Source organism: Rhinolophus sinicus, chromosome 8 (genome assembly GCF_057876585.1).
Source record: "Rhinolophus sinicus isolate RSI-liver-muscle chromosome 8, RSI-T2T, whole genome shotgun sequence".
Classification (NCBI taxonomy): Eukaryota; Metazoa; Chordata; class Mammalia; order Chiroptera; family Rhinolophidae; genus Rhinolophus; species Rhinolophus sinicus.
In genome coordinates this window covers 17,234,531-17,262,300 of record NC_142508.1, presented here as the reverse complement: position 1 = coordinate 17,262,300, position 27,770 = coordinate 17,234,531, and the positions used below count along the sequence as shown (strand labels likewise).

The 27,770-nt window shown below is 60.7% G+C and overlaps 1 protein-coding gene across 2 annotated transcripts; it reads left to right on the top strand.

The window, feature by feature from the left end:
* The first annotated feature begins 249 nt into the window (after positions 1–249).
* FLNC (filamin C) lies at positions 250–27,620 on the top strand. Of its 2 annotated transcripts, XM_088799932.1 has the most exons (48): positions 250–1,102; positions 5,402–5,650; positions 7,163–7,260; positions 7,412–7,562; positions 7,650–7,768; positions 7,939–8,016; positions 8,153–8,315; positions 8,468–8,668; positions 9,748–9,885; positions 10,304–10,430; positions 10,579–10,715; positions 10,931–11,124; positions 11,226–11,339; positions 11,948–12,091; positions 12,319–12,442; positions 12,586–12,746; positions 12,959–13,049; positions 13,142–13,311; positions 13,530–13,647; positions 13,736–13,998; positions 14,365–14,962; positions 15,656–15,829; positions 15,917–16,079; positions 16,317–16,477; positions 17,091–17,258; positions 17,337–17,460; positions 17,954–18,110; positions 18,185–18,374; positions 18,542–18,565; positions 18,679–18,926; positions 19,369–19,449; positions 19,770–19,869; positions 20,164–20,304; positions 20,619–20,747; positions 20,844–21,017; positions 21,635–21,796; positions 21,908–22,111; positions 22,550–22,702; positions 22,794–22,916; positions 23,049–23,291; positions 23,406–23,675; positions 23,772–23,909; positions 24,192–24,307; positions 24,991–25,123; positions 25,216–25,392; positions 25,595–25,813; positions 26,415–26,624; positions 26,753–27,620. In XM_088799932.1, exons 1-48 carry the CDS (start codon positions 748–750, stop codon positions 26,938–26,940), a joined length of 8,163 nt encoding a protein of 2,720 aa, XP_088656058.1. In that variant the 5' UTR covers positions 250–747; the 3' UTR covers positions 26,941–27,620. The 2 variants fall into 2 exon arrangements, with proteins under 2 accessions (XP_088656058.1, XP_074171722.2); XM_074315621.2 differs by lacking the exon at positions 19,369–19,449 and having other exon boundaries at positions 253–1,102.
* Positions 27,621–27,770: the final 150 nt, after the last annotated feature.

The window sequence follows — 27,770 nt, the reverse complement described above, 5'->3', positions numbered from 1 at the left end:
ACACTTCCCTTCCCTGGCACAGGTGGACAATACCCTGGGCTAGGAGCCAGGACTCCCAGGCCCTGTCAATAGTTCACCCAGAAAATTTTGTCAACACCAGATCACTGTGTTTTACCCTAACCACTGACCTCAGTTTCCCCATTGATCTCTTTAGTCCTGCGGGACGTGGAGGGGACATATTTAATCTCTGACGGGCAATGCTTAGTTTTGGGGTGTTGGGTGCCCTACCCCCCACCTTCCAGCTCTGCGCCACCTCTCCAGCGCAGCGCACCAGTGACTAGCCCCTCTGGGGCGCTAACTGGGGGGGCGGGGGAGCCCCCCCTTGGGCCAATCGGGCCGCGTGGGGGAGGGGAGGACAGAGGCGGGGCGGTCGGGCTCTGCGCGGCCCCCACCCGCAGGCCGGGCGGCATTCCTGGGAGGCCGGCGCTCTGACGTGGACCCGGGGGCTGCGAGTGCGGCGGGGGGAGCGCGGCCCGGGGCTTCTTAAACCCCCCGCCCCGGCCGGGCCGGCACTTCCCGAGCACCGCTCCGCCCCCGAAGGGAGAGAGAGAGACAGAGAGAGAGAGCGGCCAAGGAGCGAAGAGTCCCGCTGAGTCCCGCCAGCCAGGGGCGCGAGAGAAGTTGAGAGCCGCACAGCGCAGAGCTGCGAGTCCCGCGATCGCCCAGACAGCGCCCCGACAGCGCCCCCAGCCCCTGCCCAGCCCGTGCCCAGCAGGCAGCGCAACCCCCGACCCAGCCCCTGCCAGCATGATGAACAACAGCGGCTACTCGGAGCCCGCGGGCCTCGGCCTGGGCGACGAGGCAGACGACATGCCGTCCACGGAGAAGGACCTGGCGGAGGACGCTCCGTGGAAGAAGATCCAGCAGAATACATTCACGCGCTGGTGCAACGAGCACCTCAAGTGCGTGGGCAAGCGCCTGACCGACCTGCAGCGAGACCTCAGCGACGGTCTGCGCCTCATCGCTCTGCTCGAGGTGCTCAGCCAGAAGCGCATGTACCGCAAGTTCCACCCGCGCCCCAACTTCCGCCAGATGAAGCTGGAGAACGTGTCCGTGGCCCTCGAGTTCCTCGAGCGCGAGCACATCAAGCTCGTGTCCATAGGTCAGTGTGGGCAGGGGAGTGCCCCGAGGACCGGCTGGCCCGTGGGGACGGGACACAGGTGCCTGTGGGTGCGGGGAGCTGAGAGAGAGGGAGGAGAGCAGCCCCCTGACACGGGGAGGGAACCCCGGCTCTCCCGCCACCACCGACGCTGGCCACACGGGCACTGCCCTCACGCCCCTCTGCACAGCGGCGAGCGGTGGGGGATGGGGAGATACCCGGAGGGTCCGGAGTCCCCCAGCTTCAGTCTTCTCCTACACGCTGCCACCGACCCGCCTCTCTACTCATCGTCCGCCTTCTTGCCATCGGGCAACCCCAGCCATACTTGAGAGGACAGGGCCAGTACCCATTATTGATTCTTGGGGGCGTCTTCCCTCAAACAAAGCAAAGGCTTCCCAGCCTTGCAGCAGCTCCACCGGGAGGAGCGGGCTGAAGGCAGGTCCCAACCACGGCCGATCCCGGGGCTCCGGGGCAGACGGAGAGCCGGTGGCCCGCATGTGTTAAGCAGCTGGGTTCAGGCCCGGGGGCCGAGGCAAGCAGAGCCCAGCCTCGGAAACCTAAAAAGGCACTGAGCGAGCGCGGGAGCCTTAACCCCCGCGAGTCCTCCTCCGGCTCAGCGTTCCAGGGAGGGGTCTCCGCACGTCCAGGCCAGGCCGGCCCCAGCCCACCCCCTAAGCTGGGATTGGCTGCAACTAACGCTCAGGGCAGAGGGGAGGGAGGGGAAGGCCTGTAGAAGGGAGGAAGTCATTGAGTGTAACCAGATTTGGAAGGTGTGTCTGTGTTGGGTGGGGGTGGGGAGACACTCTAGGCTTGGGAACCAGAGGCCAAGGTTGGACTCTGAGTGGCCAAAGGCTGCCCCTCCCCTCATTGCTCTGCCGTCCTCTCTGCAGGCTGGTGGCCTGGGCCAGACCCCCTACTCCTGTGTACTCCTGTGGTGAGCTCTTAAAGAGTCCCGCTGTGATTTACAGGAAAGTGTCCCTTGAAGTGTGCACCCCAAGGCCCCAGGAGAGGGGTTTAACTTAGGGTCAGATGCCTCTCCTGCCAGACTGCCCCAGAGTCTATTCCAGATAATTGAATGTCTGTCCACCCCCAACTCTCCCTCAGGGCATCTATAAGCCTCCTGATTTAGCAGCTGAGGTCAGTCGGGGGCTCTTTGCCCTGTCCAGTCCCCTCTCTAGGCCTTACCCCCTCCTGCCCCAATACTGCCCTCCCACCCCACCCGCTCTGGCCTGGAAATAGCCCTACCTCCGTGACACAGCAGATGTCTCTGAGCTTTCCAGAAGGACAAGCCTGAGGACAGGAGTGGGGGAGGGGCCCTGGGATGTGTAGTGGGGCTGAGGGCTTTTGAGAGTGTGTGTGTGTTGGCGGGGGTCTGAGGGGAGTCTGCCCTTGGTCTGTCACCCCCCTGCATGCTGGGATTTGACGGACAGGACTGGCTGTCCCAGGTGGGGTCTCCAGGGGAGAGCCTGGGGCCTCAGCATATCTTTATAGGAAGCTGCTCTCTGCTTTCCCCTCCCCTCTGGGTTGTGGGGCGGCTAGCCCCTCTCCAGGCCTCATCCTTCCTGTGCGCACCTCTCTCCTCCCCCATGGTGGTGCCTGGCTCCAGCCCCTTGGCTCAACTGTGGAGGGGCCGGCTCAGAGTAGAGGGGGAAGAAGCAAAAGCTGGTTTGGGGTGGGGAGGGAAGTGCCTCGGTTCCCGCAGGGAGGAAGGGAACCATTCCCCATTTGGGCCAAGTGGCTCACTCCCGGTGATGAGATAAGCTGTCAGCAATTCTGCTGCTGGGCCTGAGGCTGAGGTTGGAGGGGAGGGGGCCCAGGCGGAAGGAGCTTCCCAAGCTTGAGGAGACGTAGCTGGGTTCCCTCTTTCCTCTAGTTCCCTCGGTTCCCATAAGTGATTGGAACGGGACGTCCAGGGGGCCTCCTCTAGGCATTATTTCAAGACTGAAATGGAGCGTCTGGGCACCTGGGAGGAGGGTCAAAAAGACTCCCCACGTCCCTCTCTAGGAGTGGGGTGGGAGCTGGGAGCTGAGAAGTCCACCTGAAGGAGGGGGTACTCTGCCTGGGTTGGAGGAGCTGTGTACCCTTCTTACCCCACTCCCCCCATCCCAGCCCCCCCCCAGCCCCTCCAAACAAAGAGACCTATGAGGCAGCACTGTCCCGCAGCTGTTCCCCAGTTGCTATTCCTTCTCTTTGAGCCAACAGCCAAGGGAGGGGCTGGAGGGGGCAGCAGCTGTCCCAGCCCCTCCCTCGCCCAGCCTTCTCTCCTCCCCCTCCACTTGGGGCCTGGGGCTGCCTCAGGCACTGGCTGTTGGGCTCTTCCCGCCCCTTTGGGGGTACCCCCTGGCCGGCGAAGCTCGGTGGGGTACAAGAGAGGAAGGCTGGCTTGAGCTGAGCTCCCCTCCTTTCTGCCTGGCCTCCAAGGGGGGAAGGGAGAGGAAGGTCACTGCTCCCAGAGTGGGACGCTAGGCCCACCCTCTCCTGCCCCAAGCTGCAGTGGACCACTTGCTGTCTGGCCCAGGGCCAGTTGCTGGGGAGAAACCTCTTCCCGCAGCAAATATGAATGACCTCCCCCAACACGCCCCCATCCCCCAACCCCAGCAGCCTCCAGGCCTCCCTCCTGGGGATCTGGCTCCAGTTGGCTAGAAGCACTTCTGTCAGCATGGAGATTGGAGGCTGTCAGGGCTGGGAGAGGCTGTGGGACCCTGGGTGTCAAGACTGCGAATGTGTGTGCTGTGGGCCTGTGTGTTTGAGAGGGACTGCACTGAAGCACCGGGAGGCCGGCAGTGAGTGTGTCATGGAATCTGAAAGCTGCCAAACCATTGTGCTGCAGTGGAGCCAGGGGGAGCGGGGGAGGGCTGGGGAGCTGCTGGGGAAGGAAGGATGAATCAGTGAAAGGGTGGGGGAGTCATGGGGGCCAGAGTCCCGGGCCAGAGGGAAGAGAAGTTGAGATTCTCCCTCCTGGGGGCAGGTGGGGCTGGGGTAGGGGACGCTGGGATTTCCCAGGCCCTTAGTCCCCTGAGGCTGTCCCCCAAGATCCAGAGGGGGGCAGGAAAAAATGTGTAAGGGGTGCCTCCAGCCCCACCCTTTCCCATCTCTCTGGCAACACCGGTAAACAAGGCTGAGTCTTCCGCCCCCTCCCAATCTCCTAAAAACTGCTCTGGGAAGCCGATGGGTTTTAGGCCTGCATATTTACAAATAAGCTGGTTTCCAAAGATCTATATACTCTAGGCCACCCCCTGCTCTTGGATATTTCTTTCTGACTGTTAAAGGGGAACTAGGCTCCCAAAATCTTGGGGAAACAGTTCTGGTCCATCCTATTCCTCAAAGGAGGGGATGGGTTGAGAGTCTCAGCATCTGAGACTTGAGTCCACATGAGTGACATTTCCCCTGGCTCCTGTGAAATCCCACTGGCCCCCAGTATTTGAACACATGATTTTCCAGCCTTAACAGAGCATGTCTGTACCCCTTCCCTCCTCCCAGAAACTTTGTTCCTAAAGACTTTTATGGCCTTTAGAGTAGAATTTTGCTGAAATCAGGTGGGTCCTACTCCTCTCCAACTTCAGCTTTTTAAGTATTCATTCATTCACTCAGTATTTATCGAGACCTGACTAAGTTCTGGGCTCTGAGTATAGAAAAATAAAGTACAGGGTCTAGAGTGAAAGAAGCCAGACAAAAAAGAATGCATACGGTACGATTCCATGTGTATGAAACTCTAGAAAACACAAACTACTCTATAGTGATGGAGAGCAGATCAGTTGTTGCCTGGAAAAGAGGGACAAGGACGGTTAGGAGCGTGGGTCACGTAAAGGTACGTGCTAGGAAACTTTGCGGGGGGGGGGGGGGATACGTTTATTATCTTACGGCAATGGCTTTGTGGATACATACATATTGTCAAACGTATCCAGGTGTACTCTAATATGTGCAGTTCGCAGTATGTAAAGCATACCTCAACAAAACTTAAAAAATGAGACACGACAAAATAGCGTCTGCCCCCAAGAGGCTTACATACCAGATAATTAATTGCATGGATACCTGTAACCGATAAGGAGACCCACTCAAGTGCTCTGATAGAGGTGAAGAGTCCCTGCGGTGGGGACACATTGGGATGCAGCCTCATTCTGAAGGGAGAAGGGAGGGATCCCGGAAAGGGCTGACTTCTGGGCACGCCCTTCAGGAGGGAGAGAATTTGGTAGGCTGGGAAGGCAGTAGGTTCCAGAAGTAGGCTGCTGGGGAGGGAGGGCGCCTGGGGGCAGTGGGGCCTATGCAGCAGAAGGTGCCCACCTTGTTCCCTCTGCTCTGCAGACAGCAAGGCCATCGTGGATGGGAACCTGAAGCTCATCCTCGGCCTCATCTGGACGCTGATCCTGCACTACTCCATCTCCATGCCCATGTGGGAAGACGAGGATGATGAAGACGCCCGAAAGCAGACGCCCAAGCAGCGTCTGCTCGGCTGGATCCAGAACAAGGTGCCCCAGCTGCCCATCACCAACTTCAACCGCGACTGGCAGGACGGCAAAGCTCTGGGCGCCCTGGTGGACAATTGTGCCCCTGGTGAGTGGGCCAGCTGGCACACATGGGTCCCTTAGCCTGGGAGGAGCGCTGGGACCCTGCTGGGCTGCTGGGACTGAGGGCTATGGTGGTAAGAATGCCTGTCGCAGCGCTGGCGGATCAGGACCACCTTCTCCAGCTGAGAATCACTGCGGGAGTCAGGCCCTTCCTGATTCTGCAGCAGCAGGAAGAGGTTTAGAACCCCTCATTTTACAGACCAGGACCCTGAGGTCCAGAGGGCTAGTGACTTGTCCAAGATCACACAGTCCATCTGTGGCAGAATTGATCTAGAGCCCAGAGCCTCGACTCCCTGTTCCGTGAACTTCCTGCTTTGTCACATGGGTACCGTTTCTGCCGAGCTGAGAGAAAGGAAATGTGGGACTGGTAGCAAGAAGGTCAGGAGTTAGACCCAGAGAACGCCCTTCTTTGTGAGACCCTGGGACCACTTTGAGAAGGAGGTGGGGCCCAGCATGATGAGGGCTGAGGCTGGAGTGGCACTGCCCAGTGGCCTGTGACCCAGGCCTGGCCTGGTCAGGGGAAGGCAGCTAGGGTCCGTGAGAAATCGGAGGCACCACAGCTGGAACCCTGCCTCCTCTCCTAGAAAATAGGGCTTCTTCCTCCTGGGTCAGTCAACTCTGCCACTGGGGAGACAGGGCCCCTTGGGAGAATCCTCTGCCAGCCTGGGGTCAGCTGGGGAGCAGGGGATGGGAGGTGAGGGCACCGGCAGCCTGGGAAGCATTCCCAGCTGCTGAGCCATTGCCCACAGCTGGTGCGGCTGCCAGCAATGAGCTCAGCTGTTCTGGCCACTCATGGATTCCAGCCTTTGAGATGGCCCCCTCCCCGCCAGTGAGCATCACCCCCCTCCTCCGGGTCTAGCCTAGACCAAGCACCCCCTAACCCCTGCACCCCTTCACAGGAGTGATCTGGGGCTGCCTTAGAATCCCTTCCTTGAGAAGAGCTGGGTTGTGGGTGGCCATAGAGTAGAACTCATCCTCTCCCAACAGCCCCTTCAGTGCCTCAGTTTCCCCAAGTAGGCAGTTAGGAAGGAGAAGGTGTCTCATGCCCTGAGGCTGATGTGGGAAGCGTTTGGGAGCAGCCATGAGGTGCCTTCTGGGGGATGGGCCAGAGGCATATGTGGAACAGGGACGCTGACCTCCTCTGTCCACCCTGAGGCAACTGGAATGAGGTGGAGAGGCCTGGGAGGGGTGCCCTCCCAGGGGTTGCTGTTCAGGGTTGGTGCTCAGGGTCTGCACTGCGGCCTGGGAGGCTGGCTGGCAGGGCTGGTGCCAGGCTGCGTCAGTCAGGATAGAAAGGCCTCATTATTGGTGCTAGGAGGGCTGCCTGCCTCTAAGCAGCAATGGGCATCCCAGCCGATGGGCCAGAATGTCGGGGTCAGCAGGGACCTGGCTGGTGGGAGGGGGTGTGAACCCACAGCCCAGGAGGGTGTGAGATGAGCACATGCTCTGCCTCTGGCTAACTGCTCCCCCCAATCATCCTGTCCCCACATCTCTTCAGGCCTGTGCCCCGACTGGGCGGCCTGGGATCCCAACCAGCCTGTGGAGAACGCCCGGGAGGCCATGCAGCAGGCAGACGACTGGCTCGGGGTGCCCCAGGTACACTCACAGTGGGGTGAGGGGAGAGGATAGGGGTAAGGGGGCCAAGGGTGGCAGGTGGGTCTAAAAGGATACCTGGTCAGGATGTGGGTAAGAACCGGGGTTGCTAGGTGAGGGGGGCACGCTGTAACTCCACTCCTCCCCATGGCAGGTGATTGCTCCCGAGGAGATTGTGGACCCCAACGTGGATGAGCATTCTGTTATGACCTACCTGTCCCAGTTCCCCAAGGCCAAGCTCAAACCTGGTGCCCCTGTGCGCTCTAAGCAGCTGAACCCCAAGAAGGTCATCGCCTATGGGCCTGGTATGTGTTGAGCCCCCGTCCCCAGGCAGCTGGGTGCCTGCTAGGATGGCTGTCCCTAAGTAATGTGCCTCTGCCTCTGCCCCTCAGGCATCGAGCCCCAGGGCAACACCGTGCTGCAGCCCGCCCACTTCACCGTGCAGACCGCGGATGCCGGCGTGGGCGAGGTGCTGGTCTACATTGAGGACCCCGAAGGCCACACGGAGGAGGTATGGAGAGACTATGGGGACAGGAGGATTAGTGTGACACAGGAACAACGGGAATGGCCTGGAAGCGGCTGCCAGCGCCACGGCTGTGCTTCACCATGGGGGCCACCAGGCTCTATGGGGCCAGGAGGGGATACACCACTGTGACCTCCCGTCTTTTCCCTCCCCCACAGGCCAAGGTGGTTCCCAATAACGACAAGGACCGCACCTACGCCGTCTCCTACGTGCCCAAGGTCGCTGGGTTGCACAAGGTATCTCCCCACGAGGCTCTGGCTGCGTGGACCTCCTTCTCAGCTCACACCCCACCCCAGGGCACCAGCCGCCCACCTCCCACTCTCCTTGGCTCTGCTCTCCCCTAGACTCTAACCTTTGACCCCTGACCTCCAGGTGACCGTGCTCTTTGCTGGCCAGAACATCGAACGCAGCCCCTTTGAGGTGAATGTGGGCATGGCCCTGGGGGACGCCAACAAGGTGTCAGCCCGTGGCCCTGGCCTGGAGCCCGTGGGCAATGTAGCCAACAAACCCACCTACTTTGACATCTACACTGCGGGTAAGGACAGGCCTCGGGGATGTCAGGCAGGCAGCCCTTGACTGTGCCTGGGGGTATGGCTGGGGGACTGGGGCGAGGTCCCAGCCACAGGTTGGGTGGTCTGGGTGAGGGAGCCCTGAGCAGCGGTGGCTGACGGCCTTTTTCCTCGGCAGGAGCCGGCACTGGTGACGTTGCCGTGGTGATTGTGGACCCGCAGGGCCGGCGGGACACAGTGGAGGTGGCCCTGGAGGACAAGGGTGACAGCACGTTCCGCTGCACGTACAGGCCTGTGATGGAGGGGCCTCACACAGTGCATGTGGCCTTCGCGGGTGCCCCCATCACCCGCAGTCCTTTCCCCGTCCATGTGGCAGAAGGTAAAGGCCCTTTACCATCCCCACCGAGGCCAGGACACAGAGAGAATTGCCACCAAATTCCGGGTCTGGGGATTTATGGGAAATGAAGCACTAAATCCTGGGGTGGGTGCAGAGCAAGCTGAAGGGCTCGAATGAGCAGAAGGAACAGCCAGGGGGTGGGGCTCTGGAGAGATCTCATCCAGATCATCTCTCTACCCCGTATCCCCAAGGAAGGTCAGGGGACCACAGACAGGTGCCACCATGGAAGGGTTGAGGGGGAAGCAACAGGGCCACAAGGTAGGGGCATATATGGTGAGCACCATACACCAGGCCCTCAGGTGGTACCTCTAGCACTGGCGGGGCCAGGCATGGCCATAGCCGACTGGCCTCCCCTGTGCTATGTGGCGTGACCCAAGTGGCATGGAATCAGCCCACCTCCATGGCCTTGTGTGCCAGGCCCTAGGTTCCACGCCACTGCCTCTGTTCTGTGGCACATCTGCCTGTGTTTCATGGAGGGCCTGGATCACATGCCGTTGCCCGTTTTGTGGCACTCTGTGGGTTCTGCGTCATTTCATGTGTTCTGTAGCAGGCTGAGGCCACCATTCTTGAGCAAGGTCTGGGTCATGGCCACTGGCAGTGTTCTGTGGCAGGCGGATTTCCACGCATTGCCTGTGATCTGTGGCCAGCTTCATGTTATATGGAATATCTCTTATTCCATGGTGTTGCTGAGCGTTGCGTGGCATGACTTAGTTCCTAAAGCTGCTCAGATGTCTCTGGGTGGATGGCCTTGGGCAAGGTGCAGGGCCCTTCCCTATCTCTCTTTGCCCCATTGTGTACCCAGGCTCTGCCTCTGAGAGCCCAGCAGGAGGGGTTTCTGGTAATGAGCCCGATGGGGGCCTGTGCCTGGCTCCCTGGTCAATATGATTGCTCCCAGCAGCCCCAGTTGTGTTGGGGGCACCAGGGAGCATGGGGGAGGCTTGTGAGGGGGTCAGGAGGACTGTGCACAGTGAGGTGGGGGGATGAGTGGGGAGGGGCTGAGGCTCTGTCCAGCACCCCTCAGCACCCCCAACCTGCCCTCTTCTCTCTCCATCACCCTCCAGCCTGTAACCCCAATGTCTGCCGAGCCTCTGGGCGGGGACTGCAGCCCAAGGGCGTGCGTGTGAAAGAGGTGGCTGACTTCAAGGTGTTCACCAAGGGTGCTGGCAGTGGGGAGCTCAAGGTCACAGTCAAGGGACCAAGTGAGTGCCGGAGGCCAGGGTAGGAGATGGGGGTCAGGGTGGCGGGGGTGGAGGTGGTGGGGCTGGGGGAGCAGGGAGGAATGTGGCCAGTGCTTAAGACTCCCTGAGAGCCATGACGGCCAGCACGACGGCCCCTGGAAAGACTCCAAAGGGACACTGACCAGAGGCATGGTGGGACCTCAGGCACACCATCTCCACTCTGCCTCAGTTTCTAGTCTGCAAGCTGAGAATGGTCCTCTCTGCCTGAGATGCTACCCTGGGCTGTAATGTACAGGGATGACATGTGGTCTCGGCCCTGAGGTGCCGCTCTGCCCATGTAACACTGCCCTCAGGCTGGGCCTGGTTCCCAGGGCTCCTTGAGGGCATTGAGGAGCTGGGACTCACACGCTGTTGATTCCCGCTTCCCGCATCTCCTCAGAGGGCACAGAGGAGCCGGTGAAGGTGCGGGACGCTGGGGACGGTGTGTTCGAGTGCGAGTACTACCCCGTGGTGCCTGGAAAGTATGTGGTGACCATCACCTGGGGCGGTTATGCCATCCCCCGTAGGTAAGCACCATGTACCCCCTGCCTTCCTGACTGGGCCCTCACAGGGTGGGAGGAGGGAGCCAGCTGCTGGAGAGTCTGAGGGAAGAGAGGAGGGGTACCCCGGATGAGGGCACTTTCTAGCATTGACACTGGCTCTCTCTTCGCCCAGCCCCTTTGAGGTACAGGTGAGCCCAGAGGCGGGAGCACAGAAGGTACGGGCCTGGGGTCCTGGTTTGGAAACTGGCCAGGTGGGCAAGTCAGCCGACTTTGTGGTGGAGGCCATTGGCACGGAGGTGGGGACACTGGGTAAGTGACTGGGTGGCAGCAAGAGGGAATGCTGGGGAGTGGTATGATAGAGGGACACCGAGGGGTGAGTGGGGACCCGAGGTGGGAATGGTAGCGCATATTGGGATAAGACTAGGAGATAGGACGTGGGGGCAACTGGGGTGGGGGTGCTGGGGGAGTGGCGGGGTGTCCGAGCTGCCTGTAGTGCCCTCTGACCCTGCCCACCTTGCACCTAGGCTTCTCCATCGAGGGGCCCTCACAGGCCAAGATCGAGTGTGATGACAAAGGGGATGGCTCCTGTGACGTGCGGTACTGGCCCACGGAGCCTGGGGAGTATGCGGTGCATGTCATCTGTGATGATGAGGACATCCGAGACTCACCCTTCATCGCCCACATCCAGCCAGCCCCACCTGACTGCTTCCCTGACAAGGTGAGGTCCCAGCTCCTGCACACCAGCCTGGGGTGGTGCGAGTGGACCCTCCTCCAGGCCTCCAGTCTCTAACCCAGCGCTCCTATCTTGCCCCTACTCAGGTGAAGGCCTTTGGACCTGGCCTCGAGCCCACTGGCTGCATTGTGGACAAGCCCGCAGAGTTCACCATTGATGCCCGTGCAGCTGGCAAGGGAGACCTGAAGCTCTATGCCCAGGTGGGACATTGCCCAATCTCACTGCCCCTCACTGCCCTGGGCAGGGACCCTGGGACCGTGGGGGCAGGTAAGAGGCAGGCGCCTCCAGGAATCACAGGACTGATTTTCATGGGTCCATAAGAACTACAGAAAATTTTAAATTCTGTGTTTTCTTACTGATAATCTAAAAAAACATACTTTATCAAAAACCTATTTTCATACTAATAACCTGCAATTAAAAGATGATTTGATTAAGTAAGACATTAGTTTCCCAAGTTAGTTTCTCAAACTTGTATCTTTTGACTCCTAGAATTTAATCAACGTATTCTTGGGTCTGGAAGGGTAATTCTTCTTTAAAAGGTTCATTATTCAATTTTAGGAACCTTGATTTAGTCCGGCCTCTCCCCTGCCAACACATTTCAGACTTAGGCTGGGAGACCAGGCCACGCAGATGGCCTCGAGCCTGGTCTCCTGGCTCCTAGGCTCCTAGGCTCATGTGGCCTGAGATCTGGGCGGGGAAGGAGCCTGTGATGGTGGGGAAGGAGGCCCGCCGGGCCGGAGGCCCGCAGAGGGCGCCGGTGCTCAGAGGCAGCCAGAGCCCCCTAAGAACTGCTTGGTGATGCCCACAGGATGCTGACGGTTGCCCCATTGACATCAAAGTCATCCCCAATGGCGACGGCACCTTCCGCTGCTCCTATGTGCCCACCAAGCCCATTAAGCACACCATCATCGTCTCCTGGGGAGGTGTCAACGTGCCCAAGAGCCCCTTCCGGGTACGTCTACCTCGCCCTGCCCCTGCCTATAACCAGTGGCCCCAGAGGATGTGTGGAGCCCCAGGCAGGAGATGTTGGCTGTCCCTGGACCCTCATCACCACGCCCCACCTCAAGGCCCCCTCCTAGAGGCTAAGAGGGTCCCCCTCAGGCTGGGGCGGGTAGTCCTGGGGAAGAAGATGAGCCTCGGGAGTGGTGCAGTGCGCTGAGCATCAACCCCTCCCCACAGGTAAACGTGGGAGAGGGCAGTCACCCCGAGCGGGTGAAGGTGTACGGCCCTGGTGTGGAGAAGACAGGCCTCAAGGCCAACGAGCCCACCTACTTCACTGTGGACTGCAGTGAGGCGGGGCAAGGTGCGTCCAGACTAGGCGTGGGCGTGGGGTGGGGCCTGGGCGGGATCTGGGCTGGTGGCTGTACTCTGGCTGGAGCTCTGTGGGACTGGTGGGGCTGGGGAGGTGTTCGGTCTCCCTCATGGCCTCGTGCCTGCCTCCCTCAGGCGACGTGAGCATTGGCATCAAGTGCGCCCCCGGTGTGGTGGGCCCCGCAGAGGCCGACATTGACTTTGACATCATCAAGAATGACAATGACACCTTCACAGTCAAGTACACACCGCCAGGGGCCGGCCGCTACACCATCATGGTGCTGTTTGCCAACCAGGTATCCCGCCCTCCGCTTTTGGCCGTCACCTGCACCCCTGCCCCCAAGTCTAAGCCGGCAGCTTGAGATGCTGTCATCGGGGGTGGGGGAAACTAGTCCACAGCCATCGACTGGGCACTTCCTGTACATGAGCAGTGGGCCTCAGAGGAAACAAAGGGGGCTTTTTCAGAAGCCGCCCTGGTCCACCTTGACCAAGCCTTTCCTTCATCCAGGAGATCCCTGCCAGCCCCTTCCACATTAAGGTGGACCCATCCCATGATGCCAGCAAGGTCAAGGCAGAGGGCCCTGGGCTGAACCGCACAGGTGGGTGTCTGGGCAAGGCCTGGGCAAGGCTGGCTGGGGTTGGGGCGAGGCGGCTGCCAGGCCCTCACCACCATGTTGGGGTGGCTCCCCAGGTGTGGAAGTTGGGAAGCCCACTCACTTCACGGTGCTGACCAAGGGAGCGGGCAAGGCCAAGCTGGATGTACAGTTTGCTGGCGCTGCCAAGGGCGAGGCCGTGCGGGACTTTGAAATCATCGACAACCACGACTATTCCTACACCGTCAAGTACACGGCTGTCCAGCAGGTATGCCCCGTCCTGCCCAGGCCCCACCCCTCCTGGCTGACGGGATGCTGGATCCCTTTCCTCCACCCTCAGGGTCAGTTCTGGATCTTGGCCCCTTTCCTGCCTCCCTTTCTCGCTCGATGTGGATCTCTGAGCCTCTAGTCCCCATCTGCCGGCCAAAGAGACATTGCCAGGTTGTGTCTACGCCACCAGTTCTGACCTCCTGTTGTACCCAACAGGGTAACATGGCAGTGACAGTGACCTATGGCGGAGACCCCGTCCCCAAGAGCCCCTTTGTGGTGAATGTGGCACCTCCGCTGGACCTCAGCAAAGTCAAAGTTCAAGGCCTCAACAGCAGTAAGTGGGGCAAGAGCTGCTCTGGGAGTGAGGGTGTTGGGGGGTGGGCTGGAGTCTCTGCTCACAGCATCTCTTGCCCTCTGTGCAGAGGTGGCTGTAGGGCAAGAACAGGCATTCTCCGTGAACACACGAGGGGCTGGCGGTCAGGGCCAGCTGGACGTGCGGATGACCTCGCCCTCCCGACGGCCCATCCCCTGCAAGCTGGAACCTGGGGCTGGAGCTGAAGTCCAGGCTGTACGCTACATGCCCCCCGAGGAGGGGCCCTACAAAGTGGATATCACCTACGATGGTCACCCGATACCTGGCAGCCCCTTCACTGTGGAGGGTGTCCTGCCCCCTGACCCCTCCAAGGTGAGGAGATAGGGGCTGGTGGGAGCTGGGAGTTGGGGGCTTGTAGGGAAGATGGATGAGACACAGGGGCAGAGGCCAGAGGGCCTTATGTCCTGGAGTGGGCATAGCCAAGGACCCAGTGCGAAGGTGATTCCCCATCCCAGGACCTGCCTTAAGAGCCAACCTTGGATCAGACCTGGATTTGAGTCCCAGATCCACTAACTGGGACAAATGATTGAATCTTTCTGCCTCTGTTTCCTCACAGTCTATAGTAGCTCAGTCTATAGTAGCAGCCACTGTTGAAGGAGCTTAGCTGGGTGGGAAACCTTGAAGGCCAGGCAAGGAGGGGCTGGTGTAGGGAACCCATATGTCTGCTTCTCCCTCTAGGTTTGCGCTTATGGCCCTGGCCTCAAGGGTGGGCTGGTGGGTACCCCAGCACCATTCTCCATCGACACCAAGGGGGCTGGCACTGGCGGCCTGGGGCTGACAGTGGAGGGCCCCTGTGAAGCCAAGATCGAGTGCCAGGATAATGGTGATGGCTCGTGTGCTGTCAGCTACCTGCCTACCGAGCCGGGCGAGTATACCATCAACATCCTATTCGCCGAAGCCCATATTCCCGGTTCACCCTTCAAGGCCACCATCCGGCCCGTGTTTGACCCAAGCAAGGTGCGGGCCAGTGGGCCGGGCCTGGAGCGTGGCAAGGCTGGCGAGGCAGCCACCTTCACTGTGGACTGCTCGGAGGCCGGGGAGGCTGAGCTGACCATTGAGATCCTGTCGGACGCTGGCGTCAAGGCCGAGGTGCTGATCCATAACAATGCCGACGGCACCTACCACATCACCTACAGCCCCGCCTTCCCTGGCACCTACACTATCACCATCAAGTATGGCGGGCACCCCGTACCCAAGTTCCCCACCCGTGTCCACGTGCAGCCTGCTGTCGACACCAGTGGAATCAAGGTCTTTGGGCCTGGTGTGGAGCCACACGGTGAGTGAGATAGAAAGAGCCAGGAGCCTGTCAACTCGCCAGTCAGGGAGCCAAAGGAGTGAGCAGGAGGGAGGGGAGCAGGGCTGAGGGCTTAGGGTGCCTGCGTGGGGCAAAGGGGGGGTTTCGGGGCAGCCCCGGAGTCCTTAGGGCTCAGACACCCCAGGAAGGAGCTAAGGGCAAGGGCAGGGCGTGGAGCTTTGCCTCTGCTCTTGTGGCAAAATTACATCTGCCTGTGGGCATTTTTCTGGGGAAATCCTCAATTTTCATCAGCTTAAGGGCACCCTGATCTGAAAAAGCTAAGAACCCTGCTCTAGAGTGTATAGAGGGATGCTTTGGGGTAGAAATGACAAGAGTCAGAAGAGACGGTTCAGCTCAGTTCAGTAAATATGAGTTACCATCTGCTGGGGGCAAACCCTGAGCTAGGTGTGAGGGTGGGAGTGCAGAAGGATGTAAGACCACGACCTGCCCTGTGGGGCACACAGCCTGGTGGGGTGACTGATGTGAACAGAATGTCACCTATGGTGAAGGGAGTAAAGGCCGGGGCTGTGGGAGACAGGGCCTGGAGCTCATAAGGGGCAGAGGGTGGCCAGGCTCTGGGAAGGAGCAGCCTGGGCGCTGGGAGGGGAGGCGGGCATGAGCTACTGTATGAGGCTGCCCCCAGCCCCCACTGAGCTCTCCTCTCCTGGGACCCAGGCGTCCTACGTGAGGTGACTACTGAGTTCACTGTGGACGCAAGATCCCTCACAGCCACGGGTGGGAACCACGTGAGCGCTCGAGTGCTCAACCCCTCGGGCGCTAAAACGGACACCTATGTGACGGACAACGGGGACGGCACCTACCGAGTGCAGTACACGGCCTACGAGGAGGGTGAGGAGCCGGGCTGAGCAGGGGGGGATCTGATGCCAGCATTGCGTGGCTGCGCACACGCTGACCTGCTCCTGTGGCTGCTTCCAGGTGTGCACTTGGTGGAGGTGCTGTATGATGAGGTAGCTGTGCCCAAGAGCCCTTTCCGCGTGGGCGTGACCGAGGGCTGTGACCCCACCCGCGTCCGGGCCTTTGGGCCAGGCCTGGAGAGTGGCTTGGTCAACAAAGCCAACCGCTTCACTGTGGAGACCAGGTATCCTCCCCCTTTCCTATTGTGCACCCTGACGTTGTAGCCACCCTGGTCTCAACCACTTGCCCCATTGTCCCCTGTGGGTGCCTCAGCGTCCCCATTCCCCGTCGAGGGCGACCAGGAGCAAACCTCCCAGTGTGCTGGCTCAGTTGGACCCCCAGCGGCTTTTTCTGCTCCCCGTCTTGCTCCTCTGTCCCCACTCTCTGGTCCTCACAGAGCTGATGGGGTGTCCTCTTGCAGGGGAGCTGGCACTGGGGGCCTAGGCCTAGCCATCGAGGGCCCCTCAGAAGCCAAGATGTCCTGCAAGGACAACAAGGATGGTAGCTGCACAGTGGAGTACATCCCCTTCACCCCTGGAGACTACGATGTCAACATCACCTTCGGGGGGCGGCCCATCCCAGGTGTGCAGAGAGGGGGGGTGGGGTCCCCGAGGGCAGCAGGGTGCCCGCTTGGTGGGAGGGAAACCGGAAGGGAGTTGGATATGCAGATTCATCCCTAGGACAGGAGGGTCACAAGCCCAGCCAGCAGGGAGGACGCAGAGCGGGCAGGCATGGGCGCTGAGGCCGTGGCCAGGAGGCAGGCTGCTGGGTGCTGTTGGTGGGACCACCCCTTCAGTTCATTCCCAGAGGCCCAATGCTGGCATCCCGGGCCTTTGCCTGGAGAACCAGACCTCACGGGTTCGGTAACTCAGACACAGTCCCAGCCACTGTCACTGGCTCAGTGACAGCCTTGTGCCCTCTTTCTCTGTCTGTAAAGCCAAGAACTCCTGCTCTCCTGCAGGCCAAGCTGCTCGACATTTCCCCCATCCCCCACCCCCCGTCTTTACCCAGCTTCAGTCTGCAGCCCAGGTTATTTATCCTTGTTTACATTTTCTTAGCAAGTACCTTAGCATTTGCACATTTTGGTCTAGCCTCCTGGGGGCATTTCTAAGGCAGAGAAGGCTTCCTCCTGGTTTCTCAAAGTCAGAGACCCTCCTGGCATGTGGGCAGGGGCTGATATCCTTTTTCCTCCCAGGGAGTCCATTCCGGGTACCCGTGAAGGACGTGGTAGACCCTGGGAAGGTGAAGTGCTCGGGACCAGGGCTGGGGGCCGGTGTCAGGGCCCGGGTTCCCCAGACCTTCACAGTGGACTGCAGTCAAGCTGGCCGAGCCCCCCTGCAGGTGGCTGTACTGGGCCCCACAGGTATGGAATGTCTGGGGCAGGATGGAGGGAGGTGGGAGGGGTGCCAGAGGCTCTGCTGACCCAGCTCATCTTGCCCAGGTGTGGCCGAGCCTGTGGAGGTGCGTGACAATGGAGATGGCACCCACACTGTCCACTACACCCCGGCCACCGATGGGCCCTACACGGTAGCCGTCAAGTATGCTGACCAAGAGGTGCCACGCAGGTGAGGACGAGCTTCGAGCTCCCACGCCGTGCTGAGCTTGGGGCGCTCCTGCCAGGGCCACTCCTGCAAGCCACTGCTAGGCCCTGGGAGTGCCCCATCCCACGCTTCCTCAGGGCTCCCTGCCCGTCTCTGTTTTGGAGGCAGCACAGCCTCAGGGTCTCTCCTCAAGCTGGGCTTTCCTACCATGTAGCCACAACATTAGCACCTTGGGAAAGGGCAGGAGTCTGGAGAGGACAGCCTCTAAACCCCCCGCCCCCCCTTTAAACAAACCACAGCATCTTCCCTGGGAAGAGGAAGAAATACTCAGGCTCTGTCAAGGGCGGAGCCTCCCCCAGGACTCAGGATGTGATCTGACTCCTGAGAACTGGTCCCTCCTCCCTGCCCGCTGGAGTCAATTCTCCTGCTCATGTTTGGGGAAGACTCCAGGCCCAAAATGAGATGGGACCTGCCCCCACAACCCCCAGCCAACTGTGGATCCCTTCTGCCCCTCAAGCCCCTTCAAGATCAAGGTGCTTCCAGCCCACGATGCCAGCAAGGTGCGGGCCAGTGGCCCTGGCCTCAATGCCTCCGGCATCCCTGCCAGCCTGCCTGTGGAGTTCACCATCGATGCCCGGGACGCAGGGGAGGGCTTGCTCACCGTCCAGATCCTGGTGAGTCCATGCTCAGCCTACTTCCCAGGCAGGCTCTGGGCACAGGCAGGCCTTGACCTCTGCTTCTCCCCCAGGACCCCGAGGGTAAGCCCAAGAAGGCCAACATCCGGGACAACGGGGACGGCACGTACACTGTGTCCTACCTGCCAGACATGAGTGGCCGGTATACCATTACCATCAAGTATGGCGGTGACGAGATCCCCTACTCACCCTTCCGCATCCATGCCCTGCCTACTGGGGATGCCAGCAAGTGCCTTGTGACAGGTGGGCACCGACCACTTCCTCTGGCCATACTTATTGTCCAGCACCCCTCACAGCTCTCCCAGATCCCTGGCCCAGTCCCCAGGGGTCCGCGAGCCTGCCCTTCCCCCCCGCCCGCCTCCCCACTCCTCCTGAGCGCTGCATGGCCTCACACTCTTCTCTCTTTCCAGTGTCCATTGGAGGCCATGGCCTGGGTGAGTGCCCCATCTCTTCTCTTCCTGCTGTAGGCTGAGGAGGGGGGTGGTGGCTGGGAACGGAGGGGGCTGCACATTCCCCACAGACCCTGACAGGACTCTCTGTGTGGCAGGTGCCTGCCTGGGCCCCCGCATCCAGATCGGGGAGGAGACAGTGATCACAGTGGACGCCAAGGCGGCCGGCAAGGGGAAGGTGACGTGCACGGTGTCCACGCCCGACGGTGCAGAGCTCGACGTGGACGTGGTGGAGAACCATGACGGCACCTTTGACATCTACTACACGGCGCCCGAGCCAGGAAAATACGTCATCACCATCCGCTTTGGAGGCGAGCACATCCCCAACAGCCCTTTCCACGTGCTGGTAAGTGCCACGGCCGAAGCAGGGCCAGAGGGCTGTGGGTCGGGCCCTCTTAGCAACAGCAAGGAATCCCAGGACCTGTCCCCCCAACGTCTGAACGATTCTGGGCCCAGAGTCTTCCACAGCCAAGCCTTTGCTTTTCCCGCTGCCTCCCCACCTGGGAGGTGAGCGCAGCTCTGCTTCGGGCTCCTCGGGCAGGGGTCAGCTCTCTCTGGAGGAACTTGCCATGTTTCTCTCTGACTCTCGGGCCCCCTGTCCCCATACATCTCCCCAAGGTGGCTCTGCATGAAGATGAAGCCCTCCAGAGGGTTAAGCACCCAAGTACCCATCCTGCCTCCTGGGCAGCCCAGGACTTCAGGTCCCGGGGTCGTTCCATGAGTCAGAGTCTGGTCACTCACACTGGGGTGCTGGCCCGCCATACCCTGAGCTCGTGCCTTGCCCCCAGGCGTGTGACCGCGCGCCCCGTGTGGAGGAGCCCGCTGACGTCCTGCAGCTGCACCGGCCCAGCACCTACGCCCCACGCTGGGTACTGCCACCTCCCACTGGGCCAGCCCTTGCCCTCCTCCTCTTCCTCCTCTGCCTTCAGTTCTTTGTTCTATTCCTCAGCAGCCAGGGCTGGGCATGGTTTGGGGCCATCGCGGGGAGCAGGCGGGGAGCAGGCTAGGCAGAGGGCTCTCTGAGCTGGGCACAGCACCTCTTCTCTTGCAGCTGACGTCTCTCTCCTGTTGCTCTGGTTTCACCATTAACCATCTTGTTCTTGCCTCACTTTCTCTGACTTCAGTCACGGCTCAGGCCAAGCTCCCCGGTCTTTCCTAGCCAATGACTGTTCCCTCTCACCTACCACAGGCCACAGAGGAGCCAGTGGTGCCCGTGGAGCCAATGGAGTCCATGCTGAGGCCCTTCAACCTGGTTATCCCCTTCACCGTGCAGAAAGGGGAGCTCACAGGTACTGCCCTGGGGCTCTGAGGCACGAGGGGCCCTTCATCCAGACCCAGCCCTGGTCTTAGGGATGGGACAGGGGCCCAGAGAGGGGAAGTGAGCTACCCAAGGTCATGCGGCAAGTTGAGCAGAGCTGGAACTCAGACTCAAGCCTGCTGTCTCCCAGTTCAGTTTCCATCCCACTGCTCTAGGCTGGTGCCTCACCTCTGGGGTGGAAGCAGAACCACGCAGGAATGGGGATACCGTGGGGAATGTGGAGGGAGAAACTGGGATGCCCCACGTAACTGGGTCTGCTTGGTAGGGGAGGTGCGGATGCCCTCTGGGAAGACCGCCCGGCCCAATATCACCGACAACAAGGACGGCACCATCACAGTGAGATACGCACCCACTGAGAAAGGCTTGCACCAGATGGGGATCAAGTATGATGGCAACCACATCCCTGGTGAGTTGTGGGCTGGGTTGGGCTGGACTGGGCTGGACTGGGCCGGGCTGGACTGACTGAGAGCAGCCCAGGCAACTTCGTTCTTGCCTGCCTTCTTTCAACAAACATCTATTGAGTGCCTGTTGTGTGCAGACATCCTGCGAGGCCCTGGGGAGGCTGATAGCCTGCTGGGAGGCAGACTTGCCCAGTCAGGTCCCTGCGGCAGAGATGTCAGGCTCGGCAGGGAGGCCGCTGGATGGTGCTGGGGACAGAGGTGTGCGCAGGCAACCCCTGTCCTCACTACTGACCCAGCCCCCTGCTCCGTCCACCTCCAGGGAGCCCCCTGCAGTTCTACGTGGATGCCATCAACAGCCGCCATGTCAGTGCCTACGGGCCAGGCCTGAGCCATGGCATGGTCAACAAGCCAGCCACCTTCACCATTGTCACCAAGGATGCTGGGGAAGGTGAGGGGAGCTGCAGGCAGGGGTCTGGGGTGGGGGGCCAGCCAGGTGCAGGGGTGAGGACAGGACCTCTCATCTCAGCCTTCCCTCCACCTACAGGGGGTCTGTCTCTGGCTGTGGAGGGCCCATCCAAGGCAGAGATCACCTGCAAGGACAACAAGGATGGCACCTGCACCGTGTCCTACCTCCCCACAGCGCCTGGAGACTACAGCATCATCGTGCGCTTTGACGACAAGCACATCCCAGGGAGTCCCTTCACAGCCAAGATCACAGGTGGGGACGTGTGGGCACATACAGCCTATGACACATCCCGCACACACAGATATGCAAGCCCAGCATGTTCAAGGCACGGGGGCCTCAGGGTGGAAGAGGTCACTTTTGGACAAATGTAAGGAACACTCTATTGTCTACAGCAGGTGAGAAACAGCCAACCCCCATGCTTTGCAACACATCCTCTCGTTCAGTCCTTGAAGTAACGCTTGTGAGGTGAGGGTATTGATAATCCCTTTCGATAGATGAGGAACGTGATAGGCTCAGAGAGGCTAAGCAACTAGATCAGAGCCACTCAGAGAGAGTGAAGGGTCTGTGTGGGAGGGTCCAGTGTAGTGTTTTGTTTCCACAAAACCTTGTGACTCAGGATTAAACACACAGATTAGGGATTTCACCCATTCAGGACCCAGGCCTCCCCAGGGCAGTTGGGGCGCTGGGTCCATCCATAACCTTTGACAGCCAACGTGTGAATGGCGACTGTGCTCTCCAGAGCCTAGGGTCTCTCTGAGCAGTTCCCCGTCTCTGTTGAGTCCGTGGGATCTGCCAGGAGGTCTCCTGAGCCCCAGGAGGGCAGGGCCTCCTGGAGTCACAACTGCCTGACACCCCAACTCCCCCACCAGGCGATGACTCCATGAGGACATCACAGCTAAATGTAGGAACCTCCACGGACGTGTCCCTGAAGATCACCGAGAGTGACCTGAGCTTGCTAACTGCCAGCATCCGTGCCCCCTCGGGCAACGAGGAGCCCTGCCTGCTGAAGCGCCTGCCCAACCGGCACATCGGTGAGTGCGGGCTCACAGGGAGGGGCCTCAGGGAGAGGGAGGCCCGATGAGCTGGGAAGGGATGCTCTACCAGGCCCCGTGCTCCACACCTGACCCCCCACCTCTCCGCAGGCATCTCTTTCACCCCCAAGGAGGTTGGGGAGCATGTGGTGAGCGTGCGCAAGAGTGGCAAGCATGTCACCAACAGCCCCTTCAAGATCCTGGTGGGGCCATCGGAGATTGGGGACGCTAGCAAAGTACGGGTCTGGGGCAAGGGCCTCTCCGAGGGACACACCTTCCAGGTGGCGGAGTTCATCGTGGACACTCGTAATGCAGGTGCTTCTCCCCAGAGACCCCTCCTTTCCGCAGTGAGGACGGGTCCTTCTTCCCTGCCCAGTACCTCCCTGGCCACCCTCTCCTCCCTGAACTTCCTGGCCCAGTGTCTGTGGGGATTCACATTCTAGAGTCCATTTAGGGGAAAGAGAATGTCCTCACGTCAGTCCTGTCATGTTTAAGAGAAGGCTCAGCTGTCCTGAGCGTGTCTCCCCCTCGCGTGCTGGAACCCAAGCGGCCTACCTTAGGGAATTTTCCAGACTGCCTATCCTTTGCCCTCGGGGTCAGTGCCTGGCTCAACCCTTCTCCCACGGAGCCATCTTTTCCTGAGTGGTTACTACGCACCTGGGGTGCCCACTGCAGAGGGAGCCTGCAGTTTGGGAGGGGAGGGCCGAGTGGAGAAGGTGGCGGGGCTAAGCCATGTCTCTTGTTTCCCGCCAGGCTATGGGGGTCTGGGGCTGAGTATTGAAGGCCCTAGCAAGGTGGACATCAACTGTGAGGACATGGAGGACGGCACCTGCAAAGTCACCTACTGCCCCACTGAGCCCGGCACCTACATTATCAATATCAAGTTTGCCGACAAGCACGTGCCAGGTAAGACCCTGGGTTGAGCTGGGCGGGGGGCGGCCAGGAGGCTGCAGGCGGGTGGGCTGAGCCACCTGCCCTGCCCTTTGTGCCCCGCCAGGAAGCCCCTTCACAGTGAAGGTTACCGGCGAGGGCCGCATGAAGGAAAGCATCACCCGGCGCAGGCAGGCGCCTTCCATCGCCACCATCGGCAGCACCTGCGACCTGAACCTCAAGATCCCAGGTAAGAGCCAGGAGGAGCCTGGGCAGGGCAGGGCGGTGGGGAGGCCGTGGGCCCAGAACCTGCCCTCAGGGGTCTCTGTCCTGCTTCCTCATCCTCACCTCCCGCGTCCCCCCGGCTGTGTGTCTCCCACAGGGAACTGGTTCCAGATGGTGTCAGCCCAGGAGCGCCTGACACGCACCTTCACACGCAGCAGCCACACGTACACCCGCACAGAGCGCACAGAGATCAGCAAGACACGGGGCGGGGAGACCAAGCGCGAAGTGCGGGTGGAGGAGTCCACCCAGGTCGGCGGGGACCCCTTCCCCGCGGTCTTTGGGGACTTCTTGGGCCGGGAACGCCTGGGCTCCTTCGGCAGCATCACCCGGCAGCAGGAGGGTGAGCAGGGCTGGGCTGGGGTCTTCGCAGGGCGGCTGGGACAGCATGGAGAGGGTGCAGTCAGCCACTCGGGGCTGGTCTGAGCCGTGCAGTGACAATCCCCACACCCTGCAGGTGAGGCCAGCTCTCAGGATATGACCGCACAGGTGACCAGCCCGTCGGGCAAGATAGAAGCCGCCGAGATCGTCGAGGGGGAGGACAGCGCATACAGCGTGCGCTTTGTGCCCCAGGAGATGGGGCCCCATACGGTCACTGTCAAGTACCGCGGCCAGCACGTGCCTGGCAGCCCCTTTCAGTTCACCGTGGGGCCACTGGGTGAAGGTGGAGCCCATAAGGTGCGGGCAGGAGGCACTGGCCTGGAGCGAGGTGTGGCTGGCGTGCCAGGTGAGGGGCAGGTGGCCAGGAGGGGGATGGGGGCAGGGCAGCCAGCAGGACAGTTGATGGTACTAAAGCCCCCCCCCCCCACTTGCCTGTCTCCAGCTGAGTTCAGCATCTGGACCCGAGAAGCCGGTGCCGGGGGCCTATCTATTGCCGTGGAGGGTCCCAGCAAGGCAGAGATTGCATTTGAGGACCGCAAAGATGGCTCCTGCGGGGTCTCCTATGTTGTCCAGGAACCAGGTGGGTGTCCACGTGGGGATGGGCAGTGGGCTTGCCTGACCTTCCAGATGGGATTTCTCCTTACCAGCCAGGCAGGAGATGGTTGGGGCTGCAGAACTGACTCTTCTCCTGATCTCCTGCTCTCTGCCCCATCTTCCACCCACACCCCTGGGAATGCATGTCTGTCTTCAGAGCTGAGCCCTGACCCAAGGAGCCTGTCCTGGGATGAGGCTGGGGTGGGGATGGTCCCTCTCCTGCCACCCCCGATCCTGGGGCCTGTGCTGACTGGCCTCCCCTCTCCAGGTGACTATGAGGTCTCCATCAAGTTCAACGACGAGCACATCCCAGACAGTCCCTTTGTGGTGCCCGTGGCCTCCCTGTCAGATGACGCTCGCCGCCTTACTGTCACCAGCCTCCAGGTGTGTCCAGGGTTGGGGCCCCTCTGCTGCCCTGAGAGGTGGCAGAAGTCAAGGACGGCAGGCTGATGTGGCCAGGGGCGTAGCGGTGACCTTGGATTGGCCAGATGTTCTCTCGCTCCCAGTGTCTGTATAACGGGCTCCATGCCCCCTTCCGTCTGCCCTCAGGGTAGTCTTATCAGCCTCAGGAGCCCTTGTGCCTCTCCTTATTACCCCCTCCAGACTGGGCTCCATGCCCACCCCCCAGCTCATCTTCACCTCTCCTGGAGCCCCCCCAGTAGCCCACCTCCCCCGGGGAGGGCCCCCCGGCCAGTCCAGGCCACTCTTCCGCTTCCTCATCAGACTCCACATAGCACCTGTCTTAGCACTGGCTTCTCTGCCATCAGGGCCACCTCACAGCTGGGTCTTAACCCCTCAGCCAGCACAGGGCACATCATCTCGCTTCCTCCACCATGCCCAGCACAGCCAGGTGGCTCCACCCCGTAGCAGTAGATGCTAAGGCCACAGACCCCATCCGCACCTCCCACCATGGCCTTGTTGAGAGCCTCCCCAAGGCTGGGGATGGGAAGTAGGAGCCTCACGGACTGGGGGACAGTGAGGGACAGTGTGAGCAGTGTTGGCCTGCAGAGAGGAGCGCTCCAGACCCTCCCAGGAGTCTGAGCATCCGTCCTCTGTGGTCTCTGCAGGAGACGGGGCTCAAGGTGAACCAGCCAGCGTCCTTTGCAGTACAGCTGAATGGCGCGCGGGGCGTGATCGATGCCAGGGTGCACACGCCCTCGGGGGCGGTGGAGGAGTGCTACGTCTCCGAGCTGGACAGTGGTGAGCTGGCCCTGCCACCCCTGCTAGGCTAGAATCTTCTGGGAAAGGGAGGGGAAGGATAAAGCCTCACCCACCAACCCTCTTCCCCGCAGACAAGCACACCATCCGTTTCATCCCCCACGAGAATGGCGTCCATTCTATTGATGTCAAGTTCAATGGTGCCCACATCCCTGGCAGTCCCTTCAAGATCCGTGTTGGGGAGCAGAGCCAGGCTGGGGACCCTGGCTTGGTGTCAGCCTATGGTCCTGGGCTCGAGGGAGGCACTACCGGTGAGTGCCTAGGACTGGGAAGGAAGGGCGGATATTGGGGTGCTCAGTCTCTGGTCCCATACTGCCCTGCCCCAGAGGAGGGGCGGTGCTAAAGAGCCCTGAGTCCTCCCAGCGGTCTGCTCTGGAAGCCGGAGGCATGGCCCATCCCAGCGCTGGGCCCCAAGCCTTTCCTGCCTACAGCCTTGCTACTTCTGGCCCCCAGGCGTGTCATCCGAATTCATCGTCAACACCCTGAACGCGGGCTCGGGGGCTTTGTCTGTCACCATTGATGGCCCCTCCAAGGTGCAGCTGGACTGTCGGGAGTGTCCTGAGGGCCACGTGGTCACTTACACTCCCATGGCCCCTGGAAACTACCTCATTGCCATCAAGTATGGCGGTCCCCAGCACATCGTGGGCAGCCCCTTCAAGGCCAAAGTCACAGGTGAGTACCCTGGGCAGGGGAAGGTCTCTTCAGGCCAACCTGCAGTCCATCCCAACCTGGGTGGCTCCAATGACTGCTCACATCCGGGTCACAGTATGCCCCAAACATCACGGTCAAGTTACCAGGAATAAGATGGACCTAGCTTTACACAGCACACCCTTTTCCCATATTCTACATGTGGATTCGTGTAGAATTATTTTTCAAATCCTTCCTCTTTGTCGTCCATCACTTCCCTATGGTGGCTCCCCAGGCTTGAGCTTAACATTCTGCCTTCCTGGCTTCCCACATTTCTTGCTTCCAAAAAGAAAGAGCTCAGTAAAGTTAGCAAGCTTTCCTCTTGGAAGCTTCCTGAAGGATTCACTGGATATGTGTTCCTTTTTAAAGCAAGACTCTTAGCCTGTGACTCGAGTTTTGCCGACAGAGCCCAGAAGGCTGAGGGGCAGAGGCAGCAGAGGCCCAGATCTCGGGGAGACCTGCCCGGGGGCGTCCCCTGGGCTCGTCTGGAATGGGGTGTTGCTGCTAGGTGAAGGAGTGCAGCCCAGGGGTCTGTCACAGGGCGGGCTTTTGATCTGGCTCACGGCTGTCCCACTCTGCCCCACAGGTCCCCGGCTGTCTGGAGGCCACAGCCTTCACGAAACCTCCACAGTTCTGGTGGAGACAGTGACCAAGTCATCCTCCAGCCGGGGCTCCAGCTACAGCTCCATCCCCAAGTTCTCCTCGGATGCCAGCAAGGTGGTGACGCGGGGCCCCGGACTGTCGCAGGCCTTCGTGGGCCAGAAGAACTCCTTCACCGTGGACTGCAGCAAAGCAGGCATGCTGCGGGGCGGGACGGGGCGGGCTCCTAGGGCGGGCAAGCGGGCCGGAGTGGGAAGGGGGCGCGGGGCCTGCTGCGGATGGGGGCCCCTGGTGTGAGCCCACCCTTGCTGCCTCCCTCTCCAGGCACCAACATGATGATGGTGGGTGTGCATGGACCCAAGACCCCCTGTGAGGAGGTCTACGTGAAGCACATGGGCAACCGGGTATACAACGTCACCTACACCGTCAAGGAGAAAGGGGACTATATCCTCATCGTCAAGTGGGGTGACGAAAGTGTCCCCGGAAGCCCCTTCAAAGTCAACGTGCCCTGAATCCCAGAAGTGCCTCCCCCAGCCTCGGCCCCCACCTCTGGCCAAACACACACTCACATACACACACACAACGGGCCACACCCAGATGCACAAACGCACAGTGAGACCCCACGAACACCTGCCTTGGGGTGTGACATGAATGGCACTGCCATGCCCCCAAGGGCTGTCTGTCTCAGGGGAGTGTCCCTCCCCCCCAACGTGACAAGAGGGCAGGCTGGGGGTTCAGGGGGTCAGGGAAGCCCTGTTTTCTGGTGGGGATGAGACCAGTGGGGGAACACATGTTTGGGGGTGTCTGTGTGTGTGAGAGAGGGCACCCTTCAACCGCACTGCTGGCCAGGCCTCCTTGCCCTGAGGACTGCATCTGGCCCTCTGGTGGCCACAACCCCAGAATGTTAAGGACTTGGAAAAGAAGCACAATCGGAGGAGAAAAAGGACCCAGAACCAGTGGCAGCATTGGCCGGCGGCCTGGCCCAGGGCGATATATATCCCAGCCAGGCTTCCTGGGGGACGGATTTCTCTCTCTCTCTCTTTTTTTATGGTTGCACAGCTCTGCCCCATGGGGGGCCTTTTTTACACACTGCGAGGCCCAGCTTTCTCGGGGGACTTTTGCACATGTCATGCGGCTCAGCTGGGAGCCGCTTAGGTGGAAAACTCCAAATAAAGTGCGGCCTGTCGCAGAGGCTTGGCTGTTCCTTGTGTGTGTGCTTTCCATGGCTGGCCACCTTCTGGCCCTCTGACACCAAATCAGGCCCTGGGGAGGCAGAGGCCAGCTAGCTATCCCCTGGAGGACTGACCTAGGGCAAGCGGAAGAGCCTGGGGCAGAGGGACAC

Excerpts from the sequence above, each read along its gene's own strand:
- FLNC (XM_088799932.1), top strand. The coding sequence starts at position 748 with ATGATGAACAACAGCGGCTACTCGGAGCCCGCGGGCCTCGGCCTGGGC. Across the intron at positions 14,963-15,655 it reads GCCTGGTGTGGAGCCACACG|GCGTCCTACGTGAGGTGACT; the intron begins GTGAGTGAGATA and ends CCTGGGACCCAG. Across the intron at positions 25,814-26,414 it reads CTTCAAGGCCAAAGTCACAG|GTCCCCGGCTGTCTGGAGGC; the intron begins GTGAGTACCCTG and ends TCTGCCCCACAG.